The sequence below is a fragment of the Catharus ustulatus genome, chromosome 21 (assembly GCF_009819885.2).
Source record: "Catharus ustulatus isolate bCatUst1 chromosome 21, bCatUst1.pri.v2, whole genome shotgun sequence".
Lineage (NCBI taxonomy): Eukaryota > Metazoa > Chordata > Aves > Passeriformes > Turdidae > Catharus > Catharus ustulatus.
In genome coordinates, this window is record NC_046241.1 from 1,897,744 (window position 1) to 1,917,353 (window position 19,610).

The window sequence follows — 19,610 nt, forward strand, 5'->3', positions numbered from 1 at the left end:
TGTGCATTAACCTTTCAGATTTAGAAGACTGTAAGACTGTGCAGTGGGCATTGCTTTCTTTCTTCTTCTTCTTCTTCTTCTTCTTCTTCTTCTTCTTCTTCTTCTTCTTCTTCTTTTTTTTTAAATTTAAAAAAAATTTCCTATTATCTGTGCTTGCTGCGCTGCTCCTGTTCCAGTCCCAGACAGAGTGACAGCCATTCCTCATTAACTGCAGCTCACTGAGCACCTCATCAGACCTTGGATTGGAGTGGTGGATTGCAGGTCCCGAGAGAGTTTGAAGTGGAGCTGAGCTGAGCACTCTGCAGAGGAGGAGAGAACATCCCAGGATCATGGAACAGCTCAAACAGGGAAAACACGAGCAAGGGAATCTTGATTCCTGTTTTGAGATGGGGGAAATAGGGATTTAAAGGCTGGAGGTGTGGCTGTGTGCCCGTGACAAAGCCTTGGGGACCCCCAGGTGTCCTGGCTCTGGTTTCAGCACTCGGCCAGCAAACCTCAGCTCTGTAGAGCACAAACAGCAGCACTTTGGCCACAATGACTCCTGCACCTGCAGGGTTTGTGAAAAGGGCAGAAATTCCCACTGCCCTGGCTTTGTTTCTGTGTATGGCACATGTGAGTGAAGGTATCTCCAACCTCACCCAGGAAAAGTTAATAAATACCCAATTTTTAAGGTGTCTTGCCCACATTTTTGCATGCATGATCCATTTTGGTTGTGCTATAATGAACTGAAGACCCCATATGGGAAACTGCTCCTTGTCTCCTGCCATCTGACCACGTGGCACTAAACCCTGTTCCCTTTCCTAGTTAGAAAGGCCACAACCAGCCTGAAAATGGGAATATTTGGGATGGATTCAGAGACAGTCCCAGGAGCCTTTCCCTGTTTTCCAGCAGAGGTGGAGATGTGTGAGGTGGGTGCCACCACCCTGGCTCGAGCTGCAGGGCATTTCCAAAGGATGAAGTGAATTCTCACTGGCTGCAGCTGCAGGAATCACTGCTGTCCTTGCTGCAGGTTGTTCTCTGCTCCACAGTGATGCCTTCTGGGAGCTGGGCTCACCCAGCCAGCTGTTTTCAGCTGCTCCAGAGCAAAGGCTTTTTTTTGGTACAAGAAAACACCATAGAGGTTCTCTGTTCCCCCTCCATCCCTCTCTCAGGTGTGGGGCATAAACCAGAGCCTGATCACTGGTGTTGCAAACACATTTTGGTGCAGAAACCCACATGGCAGCTGCAGGGCTCTGTTTTCTCCCTTAACCCCACAGCAACAGCCATCCTCCAGCTGAGGAAGGAGATGGCTTTGAAATGTGGTGCTCTGCTTCAGTCCCCAAATTATTCAAAATTTCAGAGAACTTTGGGAATCTGGGCTCTCCTGCACTTTAATTTCATCCCAAAATGTGGCAGCTGTGAGCATGGAGCAGTTCCCTGGCTGATCATTTCTCTTCTATGCCTGAATAGTTTCTCTTGCTCGTCACTGAGAAGATGAAAAGCTCTCTGTCTTTAATCAATGACACTGAAAATAACCCAGGCAGGGTGTGACTCCTGCTGCACTGGGATTTGACACCTGATGCACTGGCAACTTTGAGTAATGTCCAGCAAAGTCCTGTGGGGGACAAGCTCAGAAGGGCTGGGTTTTGTCTTCAGCTTGCATTAACCTTTGGGCAAGTGGCTGGTGAAATTCCTGAATTTCTGTGACTTTTTTGCACATCTGGCTCCAGATCTGGACCTGGTGCTCTGTGAGTTCTTAGGATGTTTTTGCCTCTTGGATTTCCAGAGTGAAGCTCTTGCAGAGCTGAGCCTGTACACGACTCAAGTTCAGATAAAGTCAGATTTGAAAAGCTGTTTTGACATCAAGACACTGAGAAGCATCCAGGCAAATGTTCAGAAGAGCCTGAGGAGAGGAGAGACCTGAATCTTAAGGAGGATTACCACAGACAGAAATGTACTGAAAGGCAAAGACTCCCCAGATCTCCCTCTCCTGGTGATCAAGTCCTCAGTTAAATTGAGGTCCAAATAATGGAAGAGATGGTGTGAAGTTGTCATTCCCTGCTGGCTGGTCTTGGAGACCAATGGGGTAGAAATGATCTCAGAAATGCTGTGCAAAATAAAAAATATGAAGCCTGATTACTTTTAAGTCCCTTTTATGTCTCGTTGTCTGGCAGCTCTCTGCCACAGGCACTGTCTGAGTGCAAAAACGTTGCTTCCCCACAGAGCAAACCCTGCTCTGGTGGTGCTGGAGCTCAGAAGGGAACTCTGAGCATCACTGAGGTTTCTTGTCCCTCTTCAGCCCCTGGGCAGCTTTGTGTCCCTGTGTCCTGTGATTTCCTGGTTATTTCCTGTAAATTTTCCTGCGTGGTGTTGTTCAGACATTGGTCCTGCTTGTTGAAATGTTTTCTGAGCTGAAAACCTCATTTTTGAGCTACCTGGGGCTGAACTCAGCTGGCTCCTGCCACAGCCAGCAGCTGGGTTTGGAGTCGTGATCCACCTACAGAGGAATTCAGCTCAGGAGGAGCAGAAGGAGCACAGCAGCTCCTGTCCCCTGGGGTCCTCAAGGGTGGGGAGGTGACATGGGGAAGGTGCTGAGCAGGGGCTGCCAGCTCCTGTTTCTGTCCCTGCCCTGCTGTGGGCTCCAGGCACCATCCCTCCATCCTCCTTTCCTCAGATCCCTTCCAGCTGATCCTTTAAACACCCCTTGCTCTGTGGTGGCCTGGGAGAGCTGTGTGCTGCTGTGGGACTGGGATGGTTCCAGCCTGGGGGGACAGTGCAGCCCCTCATGCAGAGCAATTGCTGTGCCAGCCTGGGGGCTTTGCAGCAGTGCCCCCACCCCAAGCCATGAGCTCAGGGTCTCTCTTGCTCCACATTTGTGCAGCAGCTGAGGGTAACAGGCCCTGGGGGTTTAGGACACTAAACAGTGCTATGATCAGGACTTGCATAGGAGGAGTTATATCTTCAAGAGGCCTCTTTCCCCTTTGTTCACTCTCTTATTCTCAATAAAAAGTATCAGAGCATCTTCCTCATGGATTTTACATAAAGCCATTCTACATCCTCTGGCAGACCTGAGTGCCAGCTTTAACAGACTCCTCTGCCTGCATGGCAGCAGGGTTTTCCTCCAGCACAGCTGGTTCAAAATGGGAGTGAGGAGAGGAGAAATCCCTGGCCAGGAACACCTTGGGAAGCTGCTGTTCTTGGCCTGAAGCTCTGGACCTTCCCGTGGGCTGGAAGGAGATGTGCAGTCTGTGTTGTTTGTTTATTTTTAAAGGCAATGTGCTCCTGGGAGCTGCTCTGCTTGGCAATACCTTGGATCCAGAGCCTCAAGATGGGATTGTAAAGGCTCCTTTTTTGACTCAGCCTTGCAAATTCTGAGTAAACCTCAGTCTACCTGCAGTTCCCTGAGCTCACCTGGATGAAAGGTGTGCTGGGGAACTCTGACCTTCCCTCTGAGCCCCTCCAGGTGCGGGGCAGGATCCAGGGAAGTCAGGGCATGGAGGCAGTCCTTTCCTCTCCTGAAGGAAGAAATCTTTCCTGCTGCTGTTTTTGCAAATGTCCCCACTCTGTGCTGCTCACAGGGGGGTGTTGGGGTTGTGTCCCTAAATTTTAGCCCCTGTCCCTCATGCTGGAAGCCTCTGGAGCACAGCAAGCTGGAAATCCACTTTGTGATTTGCCCAAACCCCTCCAGGGATGGTTCCAGAGCGTCCCAGCAGCTCCTGGGAGCTGCCCTGCCAGGGCAAACAAACAGAGCCAGGAGTGCCTGCCCTGTTCCCCGTGTGCCAGGCAATGCTCTGCCATTCTGGGCCGTTTTCTCTGCCCTGACTGTGCCTGGCCAGATGGAAGTGCTGCTCCATTAAGCCCAGTCACCTGCCTCAGCCTTGGGATGGAAGTGAAAGTCCAGGGAAACGCTCGGTTGCCTGGCAAAGCTGCTCAGGGAGGAGGAAGGCTCCTTGCTAAGCAGTGCTGAGAGCAGAGTGATTTACTCTCCTCTGTCTTCGGGGCTTGCGAGGAGGAGCCACTCATGACTGAGTCCATTTTTAGAATTTTCCATGGAATGCTCTTTGCCCTCCTGTAAAGGGAGATTATGGATGTCTGACCTGTTTCAGTGCTCCAAATTTTTTGCTTTCTCTTAACTCCCCTGCTTTTCTCCTAATCTTAAAAAGCCCAACTAAATCCTGAGGCTTCCCCTCTCGAAGCCAAATAATCCTCACAATTGCAATCTCCTTCTGTTCTTTAAGGCTTTCAGTGCTTAAGGTCTGCGTGATCTTCCTTAGGGTGTGAAAAAAAACAATCCAGGAAAAAAGCCCTGAGCATGCAGATTGAGGAAAGGGCAAACCGGTTTAGCAGAGCATCCTCACGACACGCTCACATCATTTTCTCTCTGTCACAAACACCCCCACCGCCCTGGCTGCTGATTTCACTGCAGTGCTCTGGTGGGGAGTTTGTTCTGGGAGAGGCAGAGGGGTTTGGTGGTTGTAGGAAGAGAGAAGGAGGAATGGAGGTCAGGATTTTCCCTGATTCTCAGTAAGAACTGATGTAAAAGACAATTTAAATTTTTTTTTTTTGCCTTTTCAGAGCATGTGTCATCCATCCCCCGATTCTGTAAGCACAGGAGGATGAAGATTTGTGGAAACCAATGTATTTTTTTTCTCCATACACTGATTTCCATCTGAAGAGGTGAGGGATTATTGAAAATGGCATTTCCTCTTCTAGTGGTCACTGATAAAAAGTCAGACTTTTCCACTGAAAAAGGATGCAGGAGATGTAGTGGCCAGACGCACAAAAGTGAAAAATTAAACCACTAAGTAAGTAGGTTTAATAAAAATGAAATGAGTAAATAAGTCACCAGGGGGAAACTTGACTTTGAGATGAAAGATAAATCCATCATAGAATACAATGCAGTGAGGCTAAAAATGCTTTTCAGGGAAAATTTAAAGAAAGAAGAGCTCCCTGCACCCTCCTTCTCAATCCACAAAATAAGGGAACTTGCCCGTTTGTGTGGATCAGCTCAGCAGTGCTCAGGGGGGAAGACTCCCAGGAGGAAACCCTCGTTGGAATCTCTGCCAGGGTCTCTGAGTGGAGCAGGGACGCTGAACCACTCCAGCATCTGTCTCCGGGCAAAGCTTTTCCCAAAGACTCCAGCACTCAGCTTAATCTGCAAATTACCCAAACCTGGGGAGGGGAAAAACATCTTTTATTGCAGGGGAAGGAAACCTCCGGGCTGGAGCTGCTTCTCGGTGCCCTGGTGCCGGGGCTTGCAGACCCCTGTCGGTGCCGGGGGCTGCGACCCTGGAGGCAGCAGGATGTGATTCACCTCCTTCCCTCGTTGCTTTCCGTGCCTCGGAGCCGCTCCCGGCTCCCCTCGGCTGCCGGTGCCGCCTCCGGGAGCGTCTCTGGCTGTGCTGCAGTGAGCGAGAGCCCTTCAGACACCCAGCCCCGGCGTGAGGAGCCAGTTCCTTCCGGAGAGTCACCCTTTGCGTCTTGCCAGACCTTATTTGTGTCACTTGTGGCTGCTGTCAGCCCTCTGACTGGCTCCTGAAGCCAGCAGATGTTATTGCTCCAGGCTTGCCTGGTCGGTGGGTTGGTTTTGCACTGAGCTTGGATGACTAAGGCAAAAACCACATTAGCGGCAGAGTCCAGGCTTTCCTTGCTCTGGAGGAAGTGAAAATGTCCCCCTGTTGACAGCCCTGACTTCTCCGGAGGGTCCCCTCTCAAAGTTAATAGTTTCTAACCCAAATTCAGCCTAAAATGCAAAAGCGTTTCCTCGCCAGCTACTGCAGTGAGTGATGCCGTGCGGCGCTCCAGGAACAAGGAGGAGTTATCTCTCTGACTTGTGCTGGGGGGAAGCAACAGAGGGTGTTGGAATAAACAGGATTAAAGGATTTCATCCATAAATACAGGATTAAAGGTATCCAGCGCTCTGCAGGAGTCATTCAAACCAAGGAGAAACAAAGTAAGTTGTGCAGAAGGGCGCAGCTGCGCTCGCAGCCAGCCCGTGCCGCACATCCCCGCACCGGCCCAGCCCCGGGAGCGCTGCGGGCACCGCAGCCCCCGCCCCGCACCGCCCGTGCCCGGCCCCGAGCTCCGGGGGCTGCCAGGCGAGCACCGCACCCCATTTCACACTGTGACCCCCCCGCCCTGGGCGCCCGCGGGGCTCTGAGGGCACGGCCGGGGTGACGGGAGCCGCTGTGCTCGGGGCACCCGTGGGTGCAGCAGCTGGGCCGTGCACGTCCGGGCAGGGCACATCTGGGCAGGGCACATCTGGGCAGGGCACATCTGGGCAGCGGCGCGCAGGCGCGGGGGCTGCCTCGCCTGTGCCCCCCACCCACCCCAGCGCTGCACCCCCGGCCGGGGCTGTGCCCCCGAGCGCCGCGCAGGGGCGGGGGCTCCGAGCCCTCCTTCCCCCGGGGAGGGGCCGCGGCTCCGCCGTATTTACCGGGGTGGGCGGCGGCGGCCGGGCCGGGCCGGCTCCATCCTCCCTCCTCCCTCCCCGCCCGCCCCCCGGTGCCGGTGACTGGAGCGGGCGGAGCCGCCGCGGCCGATTGGCTCCGGGCATCACATGCGGCGGGGCCGGGCCGTGCCGGAGCCGTGCCGGGCTGGGCTGGGCACGGCGGAGCGCTCCCGCGGCGGGCACAGCAGCAGCGCAGCCCCTTCCCAGCCCAGCGCCCCGTGGTCGCCCAAGGGACCGCGGCCACCGCGGCCACCCCCCGCCGCCCGGGCCATGAGGTCGGGCCGGAGAGACGCCACCTGTGCGGGGAGGTGAGCGGAGCCCCGGCGCCTTCCTCCGACCCCCGGGCAGCCACAGCGGCGGGGAAGCGCAGGGGGTGGAGGAAGGAAAAGGGATATTTTTTGTTTTATTCTATATCGATCTATTTCTGCCGCGATCGATCCCGATCCCGCAACTGAAGCCCCCGGAGGGAGAAGTGCTGCGCGCTGTGATGCGTCTTCCTCTCGCCTCGGCTGCCAGTTTGGATTGTAGCGCCCGGCTCCGTGCACTGCGAGGATGGCTCGGTTTGGGGATGATCTGCCAACCCGCTATGGAGGTGGAGGGCCGGCCGGGGCTGGAAGAGGGAGCAGCCGGCAAGGTGGCCCCCAAGCCGGCCAAAGGATGTATAAACAGTCGATGGCTCAGAGAGCCAGGACTATGGCTCTCTACAACCCCATCCCTGTCAAACAGAACTGCTTCACAGTCAACAGATCCCTCTTCATCTTCAGTGAAGATAATGTTATACGGAAATACGCCAAGCGAATAACAGAGTGGCCATATCCTTTCAGGGAGCTGTGTGGGCACGGGGGAAGGTGGGGAGGGGGAGAGGGAGGCTGAGGGACAGAGACCCCTCCAGGCAGCGCAGGGCGAGTGGCTGGTGCAGACGCTGGGATCGGGCTGTGCCATGGGTGTGTGTGCTGGGGAACCGTGTGCCCGACATGATGCACGGCCATGGGAATGTGGGAATATGGGAATCAGGGGATCAGGGAATCGCTTCTGTGGGAGCACCGAGGGTGCTTTTGGTGTGCTTGATGCCGGGGGTGTGTGTAAGCCATGTCAGGGTGTCTTTAGGGATGAGATGTACAGGTGCATGGATTGACATTTCCTACAATTCAAGTCAGGTTCTGTGAGATTCGTGCCCATGAATCCTGATTTTTATTTCCATCAACTCTTCTGTCTTCCTGTGAATAGAGGAAGGAATGTGGGATAAAAATGGTGACACCTTAGCATTGAAGCTGCATTGATAGTAGGGGACATTGAGAGCCCAGGTAAATCCCAGGAATGCAATCATTGCAGCTCGGTTTTAGCACATCCCCTCTGGAATCCATTTGAATCAACATGAATCATGGCACTTTGATTGGGTGCATAGCCTAAGCTTAGGCTACACGAAGAAAAAATTAAAATTAGCAAAGCCTTGTGGCAGAAGGAGGCAGTAAGTGGGGAGAGGGATCATCTGCTGTATTGTGGAAGGGCAGATGCTTTCTGTCTGAGACCCAGCTCCCAGGCCAAGTGAGCTGCAGTGAGAAGGGGGTTTTGCTCAGAGTGATGGTTGTAAGCCGTGAGCAGAGGGGAGCAGGCTGAGGCTCCCAGGGGGCAGATTTTGTGTGTGTGTGTACAGGACTGCTTTACACTGGGGGTCTCAGGGGAGCTGGTTGTTTTCTTTTCATTTCATATCACACCCCTATTAATCCTCAGCTAACATCAGCAGGGCCTCCTCCCAGCCTCCTAGCAACACTTTCAGTTGCCACAGAGGCCAGCTCCTGCTTAGACTTCCCCAGTTTTCACTTCCTGAGGGGCTAACAGGAAAAATACACCAGTGGAGTCAATGCACTTCCCTTCTCTCTGAACACACACAAACACGGATTGATCTATCTGTCCATATTATACAATTCCAGCGATTGCTGCATTTCCTCATCCATTTCTCCTTCCCTGCATTTAAGTCTGGAAAACAAGCCCCAAACCCCTGATGATAAGCAGATCATTGCCTTGGCTGCGTGGGTAGACTCAGTCTTTCCCTCTCCTTCCTCTTGGCCGATTCGGCTGCATCTTTCCGGGGGATGTGGGGAGGAGACCCCCGGCGCTGCGGAGCCGGCGGGACCGGCGGAGCCACCGGCCCTTCCCCGCACCGGAGCGGCGGGGCCGGCGGGCGGGGCCGGGCGCTGCCCGCGGTGCTGGCTCGAGCTGCCCGCGGTGCTGAAACCAGGCTGACCGTGGTGCTGAAACTAGGCTGCCCGTGGTGCTGAAACCAGGCTGCCCGTGGTGCTGGAACCAGGCTGCCCGTGGTGCCGAAACCAGGCTGACCGTGGTTCTGAGACGAGCTGACCACGGTTCTGTATCCAGACTGACCATAGTGCTTCAGCTGAGCTGATGGCGGTGCTGAGTCGAGCTGACCGTGGTGCTGAGATGATCTGAGCTGATCACGGTTCTGAGCTGACCACGATTCTGTATCCGGGCTGACCACAGTGCTGAGCTGAGCTGAGCCCGGTGCTGAAGCCGGGTTGACCACAGTGTTAGCTGAGCTGACCATGGTGTCAAGCAACGCTGACCATGGTTCTGAAGCCAGGCTGGCCACAGTGCTGAGCTGAGCTGACCACGGTGCTGAGCTGAGCTCATTGTGTGCTAAGCCGGGCCGATGGTGGTGCTGAGCCAAGCTGACCACGGTGCTGCGCTGAGCTCCCCGCGATGCTGAACCGATCTCCCCGCCGTGCCCAAGCGAGCTCCTCGCCGTGCTGAGCTGAGCCCTCAGGGTGTTGTGTCTGCGGTGCCGCTCGGCGCTGTCCCTGGTGCTGAGCTGAGCTCTCCGCGGCGCTCAGAGGAGCTCCCCGTGGTGTTGAGCTGAGCTCTCCGCGGTGCTGAGCCCATCTCCCCGCGGTGCTGGGTCCGTCTCCCCGCGGTGCTGGGTCCATCTCCCCGCGGTGCTGGGTCCGTCTCTCCATGGTGCTGGGTCCATCTCCCCACTGGTCTGGGTCCATCTCCCCACTGGTCTGGGTCCATCTCCCCACTGTTCTGGGTCCGTCTCTCCATGGTGCTGGGTCCATCTCCCCGTGGTTCCGGGTCCCTCTCTCCATGGTTCTGGGTCCATCTCCCCACCGTGCTGGGTCCATCTCTCCATGTTTCTGGGTCCATCTCTCCACAGTTCTGGGTCCATCTCCCCGAGGTGCTGAGTGGAGCTGTTGCCGCCTTGGCCCCGCTGCTGCCCGTGGCACGGCTCCACCCTGGGAGAGCTGGGGCTCGGCACAGCTCAGGGTGGGAGATGGTGGCAAAGAGCAAAGGGGGACCTGGTGCTGGATTTGGATACTTTTCCATTCCCACTTCCCTCCTACATCCCAAAAAGGCACTGAAGGTTGTATTCTCACCAAGAGTAGGCATTGCAATTGAACAGTAATTAATGTTTTAGACCTGGGTAGGTACTTTAAATTGAACTTTTTGTGCCCATCACTTATTTGCACCATGTGCTGAAGTTAAATGTTTCTGAAGAAAAATTCAGCAGATGGTGTTTAGCTGTATAATCTATTTGGAGGCAGTTTAGCTTATCAATCTAATGAAAATCAATAAGTATTAATAGTTTTTTATTTCCTTTGGACCTTTCATTTTCTTGCTCCCAAATTCCTTGAGCAGCTCAGATTGTGTGTGAGTCTCTAACTCTCAAAGAAGAGAAGAGCCAATTGCCTACTTTTCTTCTAAACACACCCCAGAAAGAACTGAGGGAGTCAAGGAGACCAAATGTCTTTAAAAAAAGATGAGAAATCTTAGAATGCTCAATGAATGCAACTCTGTGGGTAGAACCAGGATTTGGATGGGGTTCTCCTTGTATTGTCCAGTGTCTTCTTTAACTTCTGGTCCCCACTCCATTTGAATACATGATTTTAGCTACAATCATAGCCAATTGTATTGTGCTGGCTCTGGAACAACATTTGCCGGATGGAGACAAGACACCGATGTCAGAGAGACTGGTGAGTTGCATTCATTCATTTTCAGTTTTTTTTGTTCCCGGTCTCATACAGAAAGCAGTCGGCCACTGGGTGTTGGGAGTGTTTGGATCTATTTTAGAGATCCACACGTAAACAGACAGGCATTGATCTGACAATCAGAAAAAAATCCATCACATCAAGGAGAAGTGTCCCCTCCCGATCCCATCTGCACAAGAATGCTTCATCACTCCAGCCAGCCCTGCCCAGCCTGGAGAGAGCTGCACCTCGTGTGATGATCAGAAGGGCTTCAAGCTTAGGTTGTCTCTAAACCAGGGCAGGAAGGAGCTGAAGAATGCTTAGAATTAGCTTTGAAATCAAATGAACTTCTGTGTAATTTTCATTTTCCCAGGGAGTGGTAGAACAGAGTAACCTTTTAGGATTTGTGTGTTTCTTCCTGCCACAGCACAGATCCTTCAAAGCAAACTTTGGGTTCAGATGATTACACTTCCTTTAAAAAAAAAATGCAACCATCTTACAGAGAAAAATAATTTACCCGCAGGGTTTATGGTAATGAGCCCAATTACCTTATTTCAAAAGAAAATAGAAGAATAGCTTCAAAATAATTCTCCCATTTATCATCACTGTAGGAAAACTGTGTAATTCTTGGTTTGATTTTTCTCCTACTTTTAATGATCTGGAACGTCTTGCATGCCTAAACGCATTAATCCTGGTGCATGTTCAAAGGATTGATAAATATGGATCCATATGTGTTTTCCATGTAGATGTTATATTATGCAAACAAAGATAACATTAGGCATGCTGCCAGAAACGAGAGCCACTGAATTGTGGTTGCTGCAGTTCCCAAGGCTGGCCCATGCCAGTGGGCAACTCTCAGAATCTCATTCTCCAGAAGCAGAAAAAAGGGGTTAGGGAGAAATCTGGAGAGTCAGGGTCAGAAATTGCAGCTGGTTTGGAAATGGATCCACTCCTGCTGGCTGCCCTCCTGCATGGGGCTTGCTGTCTCTCACTGTTGGAATTATTTTTAATTAAGAAGATATGAAGATAAAGTGAATCAATGGTTGTATGTAGATCTTTCTGCCATTAAACCTGTCTTTGTGTGCTTTGGGCTTGCTTGGCAAGGCCAGCCTGGGGGTGTGAGCAAAGCACGGGTTTAGAGCCAGGACTGAGTGGGAAAGCGCCGTCTGTGGTTATAAACGCGGATTAGTGAGGGGAAAAAGCACTTTGGGGGATGTTCTGGCCTGGCAATCCTTTGGTTCATGTTGGCTTTATGTTTTACTGCATCCCTCGACTTACAAGGGCATGCTAGAAGTATTTTATTGTCCTTTCCCCCAGTGTATTAATTCCTTTTTACACCTTCAGATCCTGCCTAAATCATTGCAAAGAGGGCACTGGCATTGCCACGGCGCAGCGCGAGAGTGCCGTGAGTTAAATGCACAATCTCTGCCCTGTTGGCTCTGCCTTGGGTGGAAGGAAGAATTCACCCCTGGGTTTTTATCCCAAGCACCATTATGTTTGATCCAGATAGCCTGAAGCCATTTTAACCACAGTACATTCCTAACTCTGAACTATAAAGTGATTTTTCATAGAGTAGCACTGAGAATCTTTGCAAGTCATGAAATACTTTTTATTTTCAACATAGGCTGGAAACAATAAGCCTTGTGAGTAAGAAAAACTGCCTTCTAGTATTCAAAGTGAAACCTCTTTAGAATTCTCCTGTTACTTCTATAAACTGGAAGTTGTTTCATTGAAAATGTTACAGATCCATGTTAAACCACAGTGGGGAATGTTCCCCTACATTTCCCCTACATTTCCCCCTACATTTCCCCCTACATTTCCCCCTACATTTCCCCCTAAATTTCCCCTACATTTGCAGGTTTGTTCAGCCAAATTCTAAGTCCATGCAGAACAGCAGGTACTTTATTGCTATCTTTAGCAGGAATGGAATTGGTCTTTTTTTTTGGGTAATGGTTACTGGATATGGCTTTCTTTTTTCTCCTGGATTCATTAAAATGTCCAAATTGGAGATCATCAGTGAAGAGTTAATCAGATATTAAGGATATGAGGTGCACATCACAAGCCTTTTGTGACTGGGACATGTCGGCAGAGTTGTTGAAGGAAAACAGAAGTTGCCCAGATAATTTGTTCCACAGATACAAAGAAAAAAAATTAAGATTGTCTGTCTGTTAAAGTCAAGGAAAAAAGGGAGAAACCCATGCAAATATTTTAATTATTTTTGTCTTTTAATCAAAATTTTCCTCTTTCTATCTCCCCAAGACCCAGGATATGATCCTGCAGTGCAATCTCACCAGGCTGTTTTCTGTGCTCCTGCTATTGTCAAACAGGGTTAAGTGAGCACGTCTCAGCACAATATTCCAGGATTTTGGGTGTCTGAGTGAGGAGAATTCTCTCTCTGCCCATTTTCTGTGTGCACAGAAAAGCATGACTTGGCTCTGGACTGGAAATTCTGGTCAAAATCGGGGCTCTGAGAAATTAGTGACCACCACCATTTAGTGGTGAGTTGGAGCACTGGCTCACGTCCTCAATCATCACCCAAGAGGAACAAACTCATTCTCCCAGCAGCAGCAGCCTGACCTACCCTGAGGCTCTGTCCTGCTCCTGGCTGGAAGTCCCACGTGCTCTGGGTGCTGGGAATGTTTCCTTCCTATCAGGAACTGTCCAGTGGAACAGGTTTGCCCCTGTCCATCTCCACCCAGGGCTGTAGCCAGTGGGCTGTGAGTCAGCCTCCCTCCATCCCAGTAAATATTGCACTGTTTGTACACACTGGAGTGCTGCCAGCTGCAGAGATGCTGAGGGAGCTGTTCTGGGCAGCCCAGAGCCTTGTGCTGAGAGCTCCAAATGTGGGAATGGGAACTTCCCACCCCAGCCCCAGATGGCCTTGCAGGACCTTGCTCATGAGGCTCTTGGCTCTCCACACCGAGACCTCCTTCTCTCCCTGCCTTCTTCCTAATTGCAGTGTTTTCCATGAGAAGTTCAGGAGACCTCTCCCAGAAGGAGAGTGATGATTTCAGAACTTGCAGGACTCCTTTCTGCCCTGCTCTGGGCAGCCCCTGAGGGGCTGTGGGATGTTTGCTGCAGCCTCAGGGTGTTTGGCTCCCCTGGGGGTTTTGGATGTGAGGACAGAACATAACTTCTCCCAGATTTTCATTGTGACAGCTCTGGCAATTTACTAATGGATTTAGTGCTTTCTCCCATCCACAGGCACTTAGAGCAGTAATATGTGAGCTGCTCATATTAACCTTTGCTTGAACAAAGCCTTTCACACCCAAACCTCTCCAGGCTGTCACATCTGAAGGCCAAGGAAAGACACTAGGACGTGAAGTAGGAATGGTAATGACTTTCCAGCCTTAGAAGTTGTTTCTGATCAGAAACATATTGATTAAATGTGTGTTTGGCCCAGTCTCAAGCTCTGCTGTGTCCACAGCAAACAACTTGCTGGCACAGCTCTGGCTGCTGCCCAGATTCTCTGCCCTCCTTCCAAGTACGCACACAGATCCTCATTATCACCTGCTCTGCCCCTCTGGAACCCGAGCAGGGGACAGCCTTTGGTCTGAAGGGGCTTCAGGGTGTCCTGGCAGGGTCTCTGAGCTGAGGCAGGGCCATGTCAGTGCTGCACAGGGCATTCCTCCTTTCCTCCTTCTATCACACACAGCCAATTTTTTTTTCCAGCTGCAGGACCTCTCCCTAATGGGGCATAAATTTTATTTTTCATCTTGTTACTGCCCTGATTCTTGGGCTGAACCAGAGTAAATTTAGGCAGGCTTTAGAAAAGACCCTCTTTCTTTCACCTCTTATTTCCCCAGCTACTCCCTGCCAACCCTACAGATGAGAGTTTTTCTTTATAATAAATACCCAAATCCATCTCTGAGCCTTCCTGCTTCCCTAGAAGCTGACAAAAACTCCTTTGACCCACTTCCTAAGAGCTCTGCGTAGCCCTAGCTTTGGGAAGAGCACATCCCATCAAACCTGGAGTACCTGGAGCCTGGCTCTTTAAAGCTGGGAGCTGTAATCACCAGGCACCTGACCTAGATTGAGCAGAGACTGGAGTACATACCAGGCTTCAAGGAAGTGAGGGAGTAATGTGGAGGAGTGGATGTGGGTAAAGGTAGCTTTTTCTGTGTGTGTTAGAAGAGCTATTTTTAGAGGCACACGAGTAGTTGTGGGATGGGAATTTGGGATGGGCTGGGAGGCCTTTGTGTGCAGACATTATCTGGAGCTGTTGAACCAGGAGCTGTTGGAGAGGTTGAACAGGTGGATTGGGCTGGCACAGGGCTCCTGTGGCCATGAGAGAAGGCAGAGGAGTTGTGAGGAACTTTTGGAATCACACAGGATGATTTCTGACCCCCTCTGTTTTGTTCCCTCTGTTCTGTACTGGGTTGGAGCCCTGGGATGTCTCCAGCTCTCGCTGGGGAGCAGCTGCTGGAAGAAGATGTGTATTGTAGGATTTCTGTTCAAGGTCCTAACAGGTCTGAGGGCCTCTGTTCCTGATTCTCTGTGGGTGAGCAGCTCTGAGGTTGGCAGCTGGGGCTCTGGCAGTGGTGGCTCCAGCATCCTCTGAGCAGCATCAGTGAGGGACAGAGGTGCTGCTGCTTGTGCAAACCCCTCCTTGGCTGGAGGGGAAGCCAGTTTTGGGGGTGGGTTTTCATTTTCTCCTCTCCATTTCAGCCAGAGGCCCAGAGTGAGCTCAGCAGGCCCCTGCTGTGCTTTGCTCCCTGCCCAGCCAGCACCTGTGAGTGTCACTGCAGGTGACTTCACCTCACCACAGGGGTGTGGGAGCTGCAGGGCTGGGCTGGGAGCTCACAAAGGTGGAGGGGAATAGAAAAAGATGTGAAAGATGAAATACATGGAAGGGCTGTTCTCACTGAGGTGTGTAGGGATATGGAGAACAGAACTTGAATTCAGCTGCTGATGGAAAAACCTCTCAGGGTTTTATTTTCAGTCATGTCCAGCCAAGACTCCTTGTGCTGTGAAGTTAAACGTCCCAGGATGGGTCAGGCTGGGAGGGACCACAGTGGGGTCACCTGGTGCCACCTCCCTGCTCCAGCAGGGCCACCCAGAGCACAGGGCACAGGACTGGAGCATCCCCAGGAGGAGACCCCACAGCCTCTCTGGGCTCTGCTCAGGGCTGGGCACTGCCCAGGGCACAAGTTCTGCCTCCTGGGCTGGGGGAACTCCTGGGGTCAGTCCCTGTCCATGGCTCTGGGGCCACTGCTGGGCTCAGAGCAGAGCCTGGGACTGCTCTGACCCTCCTGAGCACAGGGACAGACAGACAGACAGGGACACCCAGGGACAGACAGACAGACAGGGACAGACAGAGCTGAGGGCCCCTCTCAGCATCACCTCTCAAGGCTGAACTTTTAGGAGTGAAAATTTTAATTTCTGGAGCAAGGGCTGTCCTGAAGTGTGGGTCTGTGCCAGAGCTGAGCAGGAACTGCCGTGCTTGTGTCAAACCTGTTCTTCCCTGGTTCTGGGACCACAAGCCTCAACATTCCTGCTCTTTTTCCATCAGAGAACAACCAATTCCCTTTTGTCATTGGGAGAATTGAAAAATATCAACAACTGTCCCTTAAACAGCAGCTCAGCTCTTTGGTTCTGGTGGCCAGAAATGCCAAAGCTACTGGAAAAGAGATTTCTAATCTCTCACTGTGGAAGTTTGTTTCCCTTTTGGGTAGGGCTGCTTTTCTTCCACTGAATTCAGCTGAAAACCAGGATCTAAGGTACATTTGGAAATTGGTTACTGGTGCCAAAGCTGATGAACAAGTTCTTGAAATTGATGCCCACTGCTTTTACCTCTTGCTTTGTTCTCATTTCTTGCCCAAATCTTCCTTCCAAATGTGAATGCTTCCATTTGGCACTGAATTAGTGTTGAAACTCCTGTCAATAAAGTCTAATCCTGAGAGATCTGGTGCAGAGATTGAATAAAAGGTTTAGTAAAACTGTAGGGACTGTGCTTGATTTTCTCTGTAGTGAGCAAGGACACGAATCTGCGATCCCAAGGGATGTGTTAGTCTGCATCATGGACCTGAGACACAAATCTTGCTGCTCCTGCTGCTCATGGGAGGGGTTGGGGATTTCTCCCTGAACCAGATTCCCAGTGAAAGGAAAAAAAATGAGGCTGCAGCTGTGAAAATTGATAAAATGGAGGAGAAGGAGTGAAGAAAGAACTGATGGAATAAATGATAAATAAATAATTTCCTGTCAGTGCTGCCAGGCTCGCTGTGCTGACAATTGCTCCCCAAGATACCCTCTTGTTTCAGGTCCCTGGATGAATTGTGGAGCATCTTCCACGCCAATGACTCCAGAAACCTGTCATCTCTAATTTCAATATACCCTTAGAGCAAAATCTCCACATCAAAATTCTCTCCAGAACATTCCATAAAGGAGGAAAGTGTGGCATGAAACCATCAGGATGAAGGCCAATGGAATTGCCAATTTATAAAGAAAATTAATTTCAGAGAAATAATAATGAAATTCCTCTCTGAGCTTAGTTCCAGTAAACTGAAACCTTCTAGTTCAGCTGTGTTCAAAGAGTGGAGAAGGTGTGAAGGTGGTGCCTGTAGCTGTTCAGGGGATGGGTTATCAGAGCAGGAACACAGATATCTCCTTGACTCCTGGAATTTCCTTTCCTTTCTTTTCCAGGACGACACTGAGCCGTACTTTATTGGAATATTTTGTTTTGAAGCTGGTATCAAAATCATCGCTCTGGGCTTTGTTTTTCACAAAGGCTCCTACCTGCGGAACGGCTGGAACGTGATGGATTTTGTCGTGGTCCTCACAGGGTAAGTGACCTCCTCTCCCCTGAGCTTGGTGGGGACTCACCCTGATTTTGGTGTTTGTTTACTCTGGGCTGGGCCTGACTGGAGGGGAACAGCACTAAAAACCTGCATTTCTGCTTGTGGTAAATCCAAAGGATGGCTCTTGTGCTGAATGAGTCACTTGCCAAGCGTTTGAACCAAAAGTGGTTGTGAGGATATTTCTTTGTAGATATTCCAGTGTGTATCTGATCCAGACACCTCCTGACATTTCTGTGACTTTGCAGGTTCTAATTGCCACTGGTACTTGAACCTGATTTAAATCAATTTATTTTCTAATGTTACAGGAAGACTTTAGAAGTCAACATGGAGTGTGCTAACAAATTAAATGCATCCTGGTTTTAAGCTGTTACAACTCTGAAATTGGCCAAGTTTCTGCAGGAATGAATTTATTTCCCTATGAAATAACTTTTCTCAAAAGAACTCAACAACTTTGAAAAGAATTCCAAATGTCTCATTAAGGATGGAGGTGAAAAGGTCACATGTGCATTTTGTAGCCTGGTTTGAGATGATATCACTGATGTCTCTCTTGAAAATGCTGACAATATTTTACATTATGCATTGCAGCAGTTTCTGTCTATTTATATAAATAGAGGGTGATGCTGGTGGGTAATAAAAACATAAACATGAACATTTCTAGTCTACAAATTGGGCTTTAAAGCTTCAGAGGAAGCGATCCAAAGGTCTGTGTGAGGTCCTGAGCTTGCAGCCTTCATCTTGGAAGGATTTCAGTTCATTTCTCCCCAGAAACTGCAGCCTGGCTCCTGCTATTGATATGCTTCCCATAGCCATCCTTTCCCACAGCTTCCCTGCCTGTGTGTGTGCTGAACGTGGATGTTCCCTGCTCCTGCTGGTGGTGAGGAGTAGGGAAATGCTTGCATACATATACAAATGTATTCATTAGCTACATGATCACTGTAATTCCATTTGCATTCAGGGCACCCTGTGATACAGCACTTGAGAGGCCAAAGGGAATTCTTGATGTATTAAGAGGAAGAGAATAAATATGCAGTGCTTGATTCTCCTGCTGCTGGGGCTGGGTATTTAATCAATAGAAACTTCAGTGGAGGCACAAGGAGAATCAGATTTCCATACTTAGAAGCAGGGGGTACCAGGATGAAAAGAGAATTAGCACAGATGCTACAATTATTCTCACTGACACTCTGTTCTGATTCCTAGTTAGCTTCACACCGTTGTTTGTGTTAAAAAAAAAAATAAAACCAAGGCCCTGATTCTGGAAAGGACTTTGGCATTGGTTGAATTTATCCTACAGCAAAGCATTCCAGTATGAGCTGGAATTCAGCTGGCTCCAGTGGTTCTCTACCTGAAGTCCAGGCTCTACAGAAAAGCTTTTCTGAATCCCAGCCATATTGTTTAGGCATGCTTTCAATTCCTTTTAGTTTTTTTTTTTTCCTCCATAAACCCAAGACTCCAGAGTTGGTTGGTTTTATTTCACAACCAAGACATTCCAAGATTTTCAGCAGCAGCTGAAGTGGCTGCAGGATCCCCTTGGAATGTGTGGGATCCCCTTGGAATGTGTGGGATCCATCTGGAATGTGTGGGATCCCCTTGGAATGTGTGGGATCCCCTGGAATGTGTGGAATCCATCTGGAATGTGTGGGATCCATCTGGAATGTGTGGGATCTCCTGCAATGTGTGGGATCCCCTTGGAATGTGTGGGATCCCACAGAATGTGTGGGATCCATCTGGAATGTGTGGGATCCCCTGGAATGTGCAGATCCCCTGGAATGTGTGGGATCCCCCCCGAATGTGTGGGATCCATCTGGAATGTGCAGATCCCCCCTGGAATGTGTGAGATGCCCCCAGAATTTTGGGATCTGCCCGGAATGTGCAGGATCCCCTCGGAACATGCGAGATTCCCCCATAATGTGTGGGATCCCCAGAATGTGTGGGACCCCCCTGGAATGTGCAGATCCCCCATAATGTGTGGGACCCCCCTGAAATGTGCAGAATCCCCCATAACGTGTGGGATCCCCCTGGAATGTGCAGGATCCCCCAGAACATGTGCGGATCCCCCCGGAATCTACCGGATTCCCCCCGGAATGTTCAGATCCCCCTGGAATGTGCAGCACCTCCGGCGTCTCCCCTGCACTGGGTTTCTTGTGGGAGCTGTTTGTAGCACTGTTTGATCCTGGAAAATAATTGTGGGAAATCAGCTTGATGAGACAGCTGGAACAAGGACCCCCGGTGCCATCTGCAACCCCGCGGGTGCCTTTGAAGTGCCATCCTGTAACGTCACCGCTGCTGTTTCCAATGGTGACACCAACTGGGCCCCGCTGAAATTGTCTTGTACAAGGGCTTCCCACCAGGCAGCAGTGCAGGGGTGGCAAAGGCTGAACTCATCGGCATCAACCCAAGAGT

The 19,610-nt window shown here is 50.8% G+C and overlaps 2 protein-coding genes across 2 annotated transcripts in view; both read left to right on the plus strand.

Annotated features, from left to right (window-relative positions):
- EHMT1 (euchromatic histone lysine methyltransferase 1) overlaps nucleotides 1-19,610 on the plus strand; it is a 274,314-nt gene that overhangs the window by 45,302 nt on the left and 209,402 nt on the right. The gene's annotated exons all lie outside the window — the stretch shown is intronic.
- Nucleotides 6,621-19,610, plus strand: part of LOC117005611 (voltage-dependent N-type calcium channel subunit alpha-1B-like) — a 110,962-nt gene continuing 97,972 nt past the window's right edge. Inside the window, exons 1-3 of the mRNA XM_033077492.2 lie at nucleotides 6,621-7,242; nucleotides 10,314-10,419; nucleotides 17,056-17,195. Of these exons, the coding sequence (XP_032933383.1) occupies nucleotides 6,983-7,242; nucleotides 10,314-10,419; nucleotides 17,056-17,195 (506 nt within the window). The 5' untranslated portion in view covers nucleotides 6,621-6,982. The remainder of the gene's footprint in view (nucleotides 7,243-10,313; nucleotides 10,420-17,055; nucleotides 17,196-19,610) is intronic.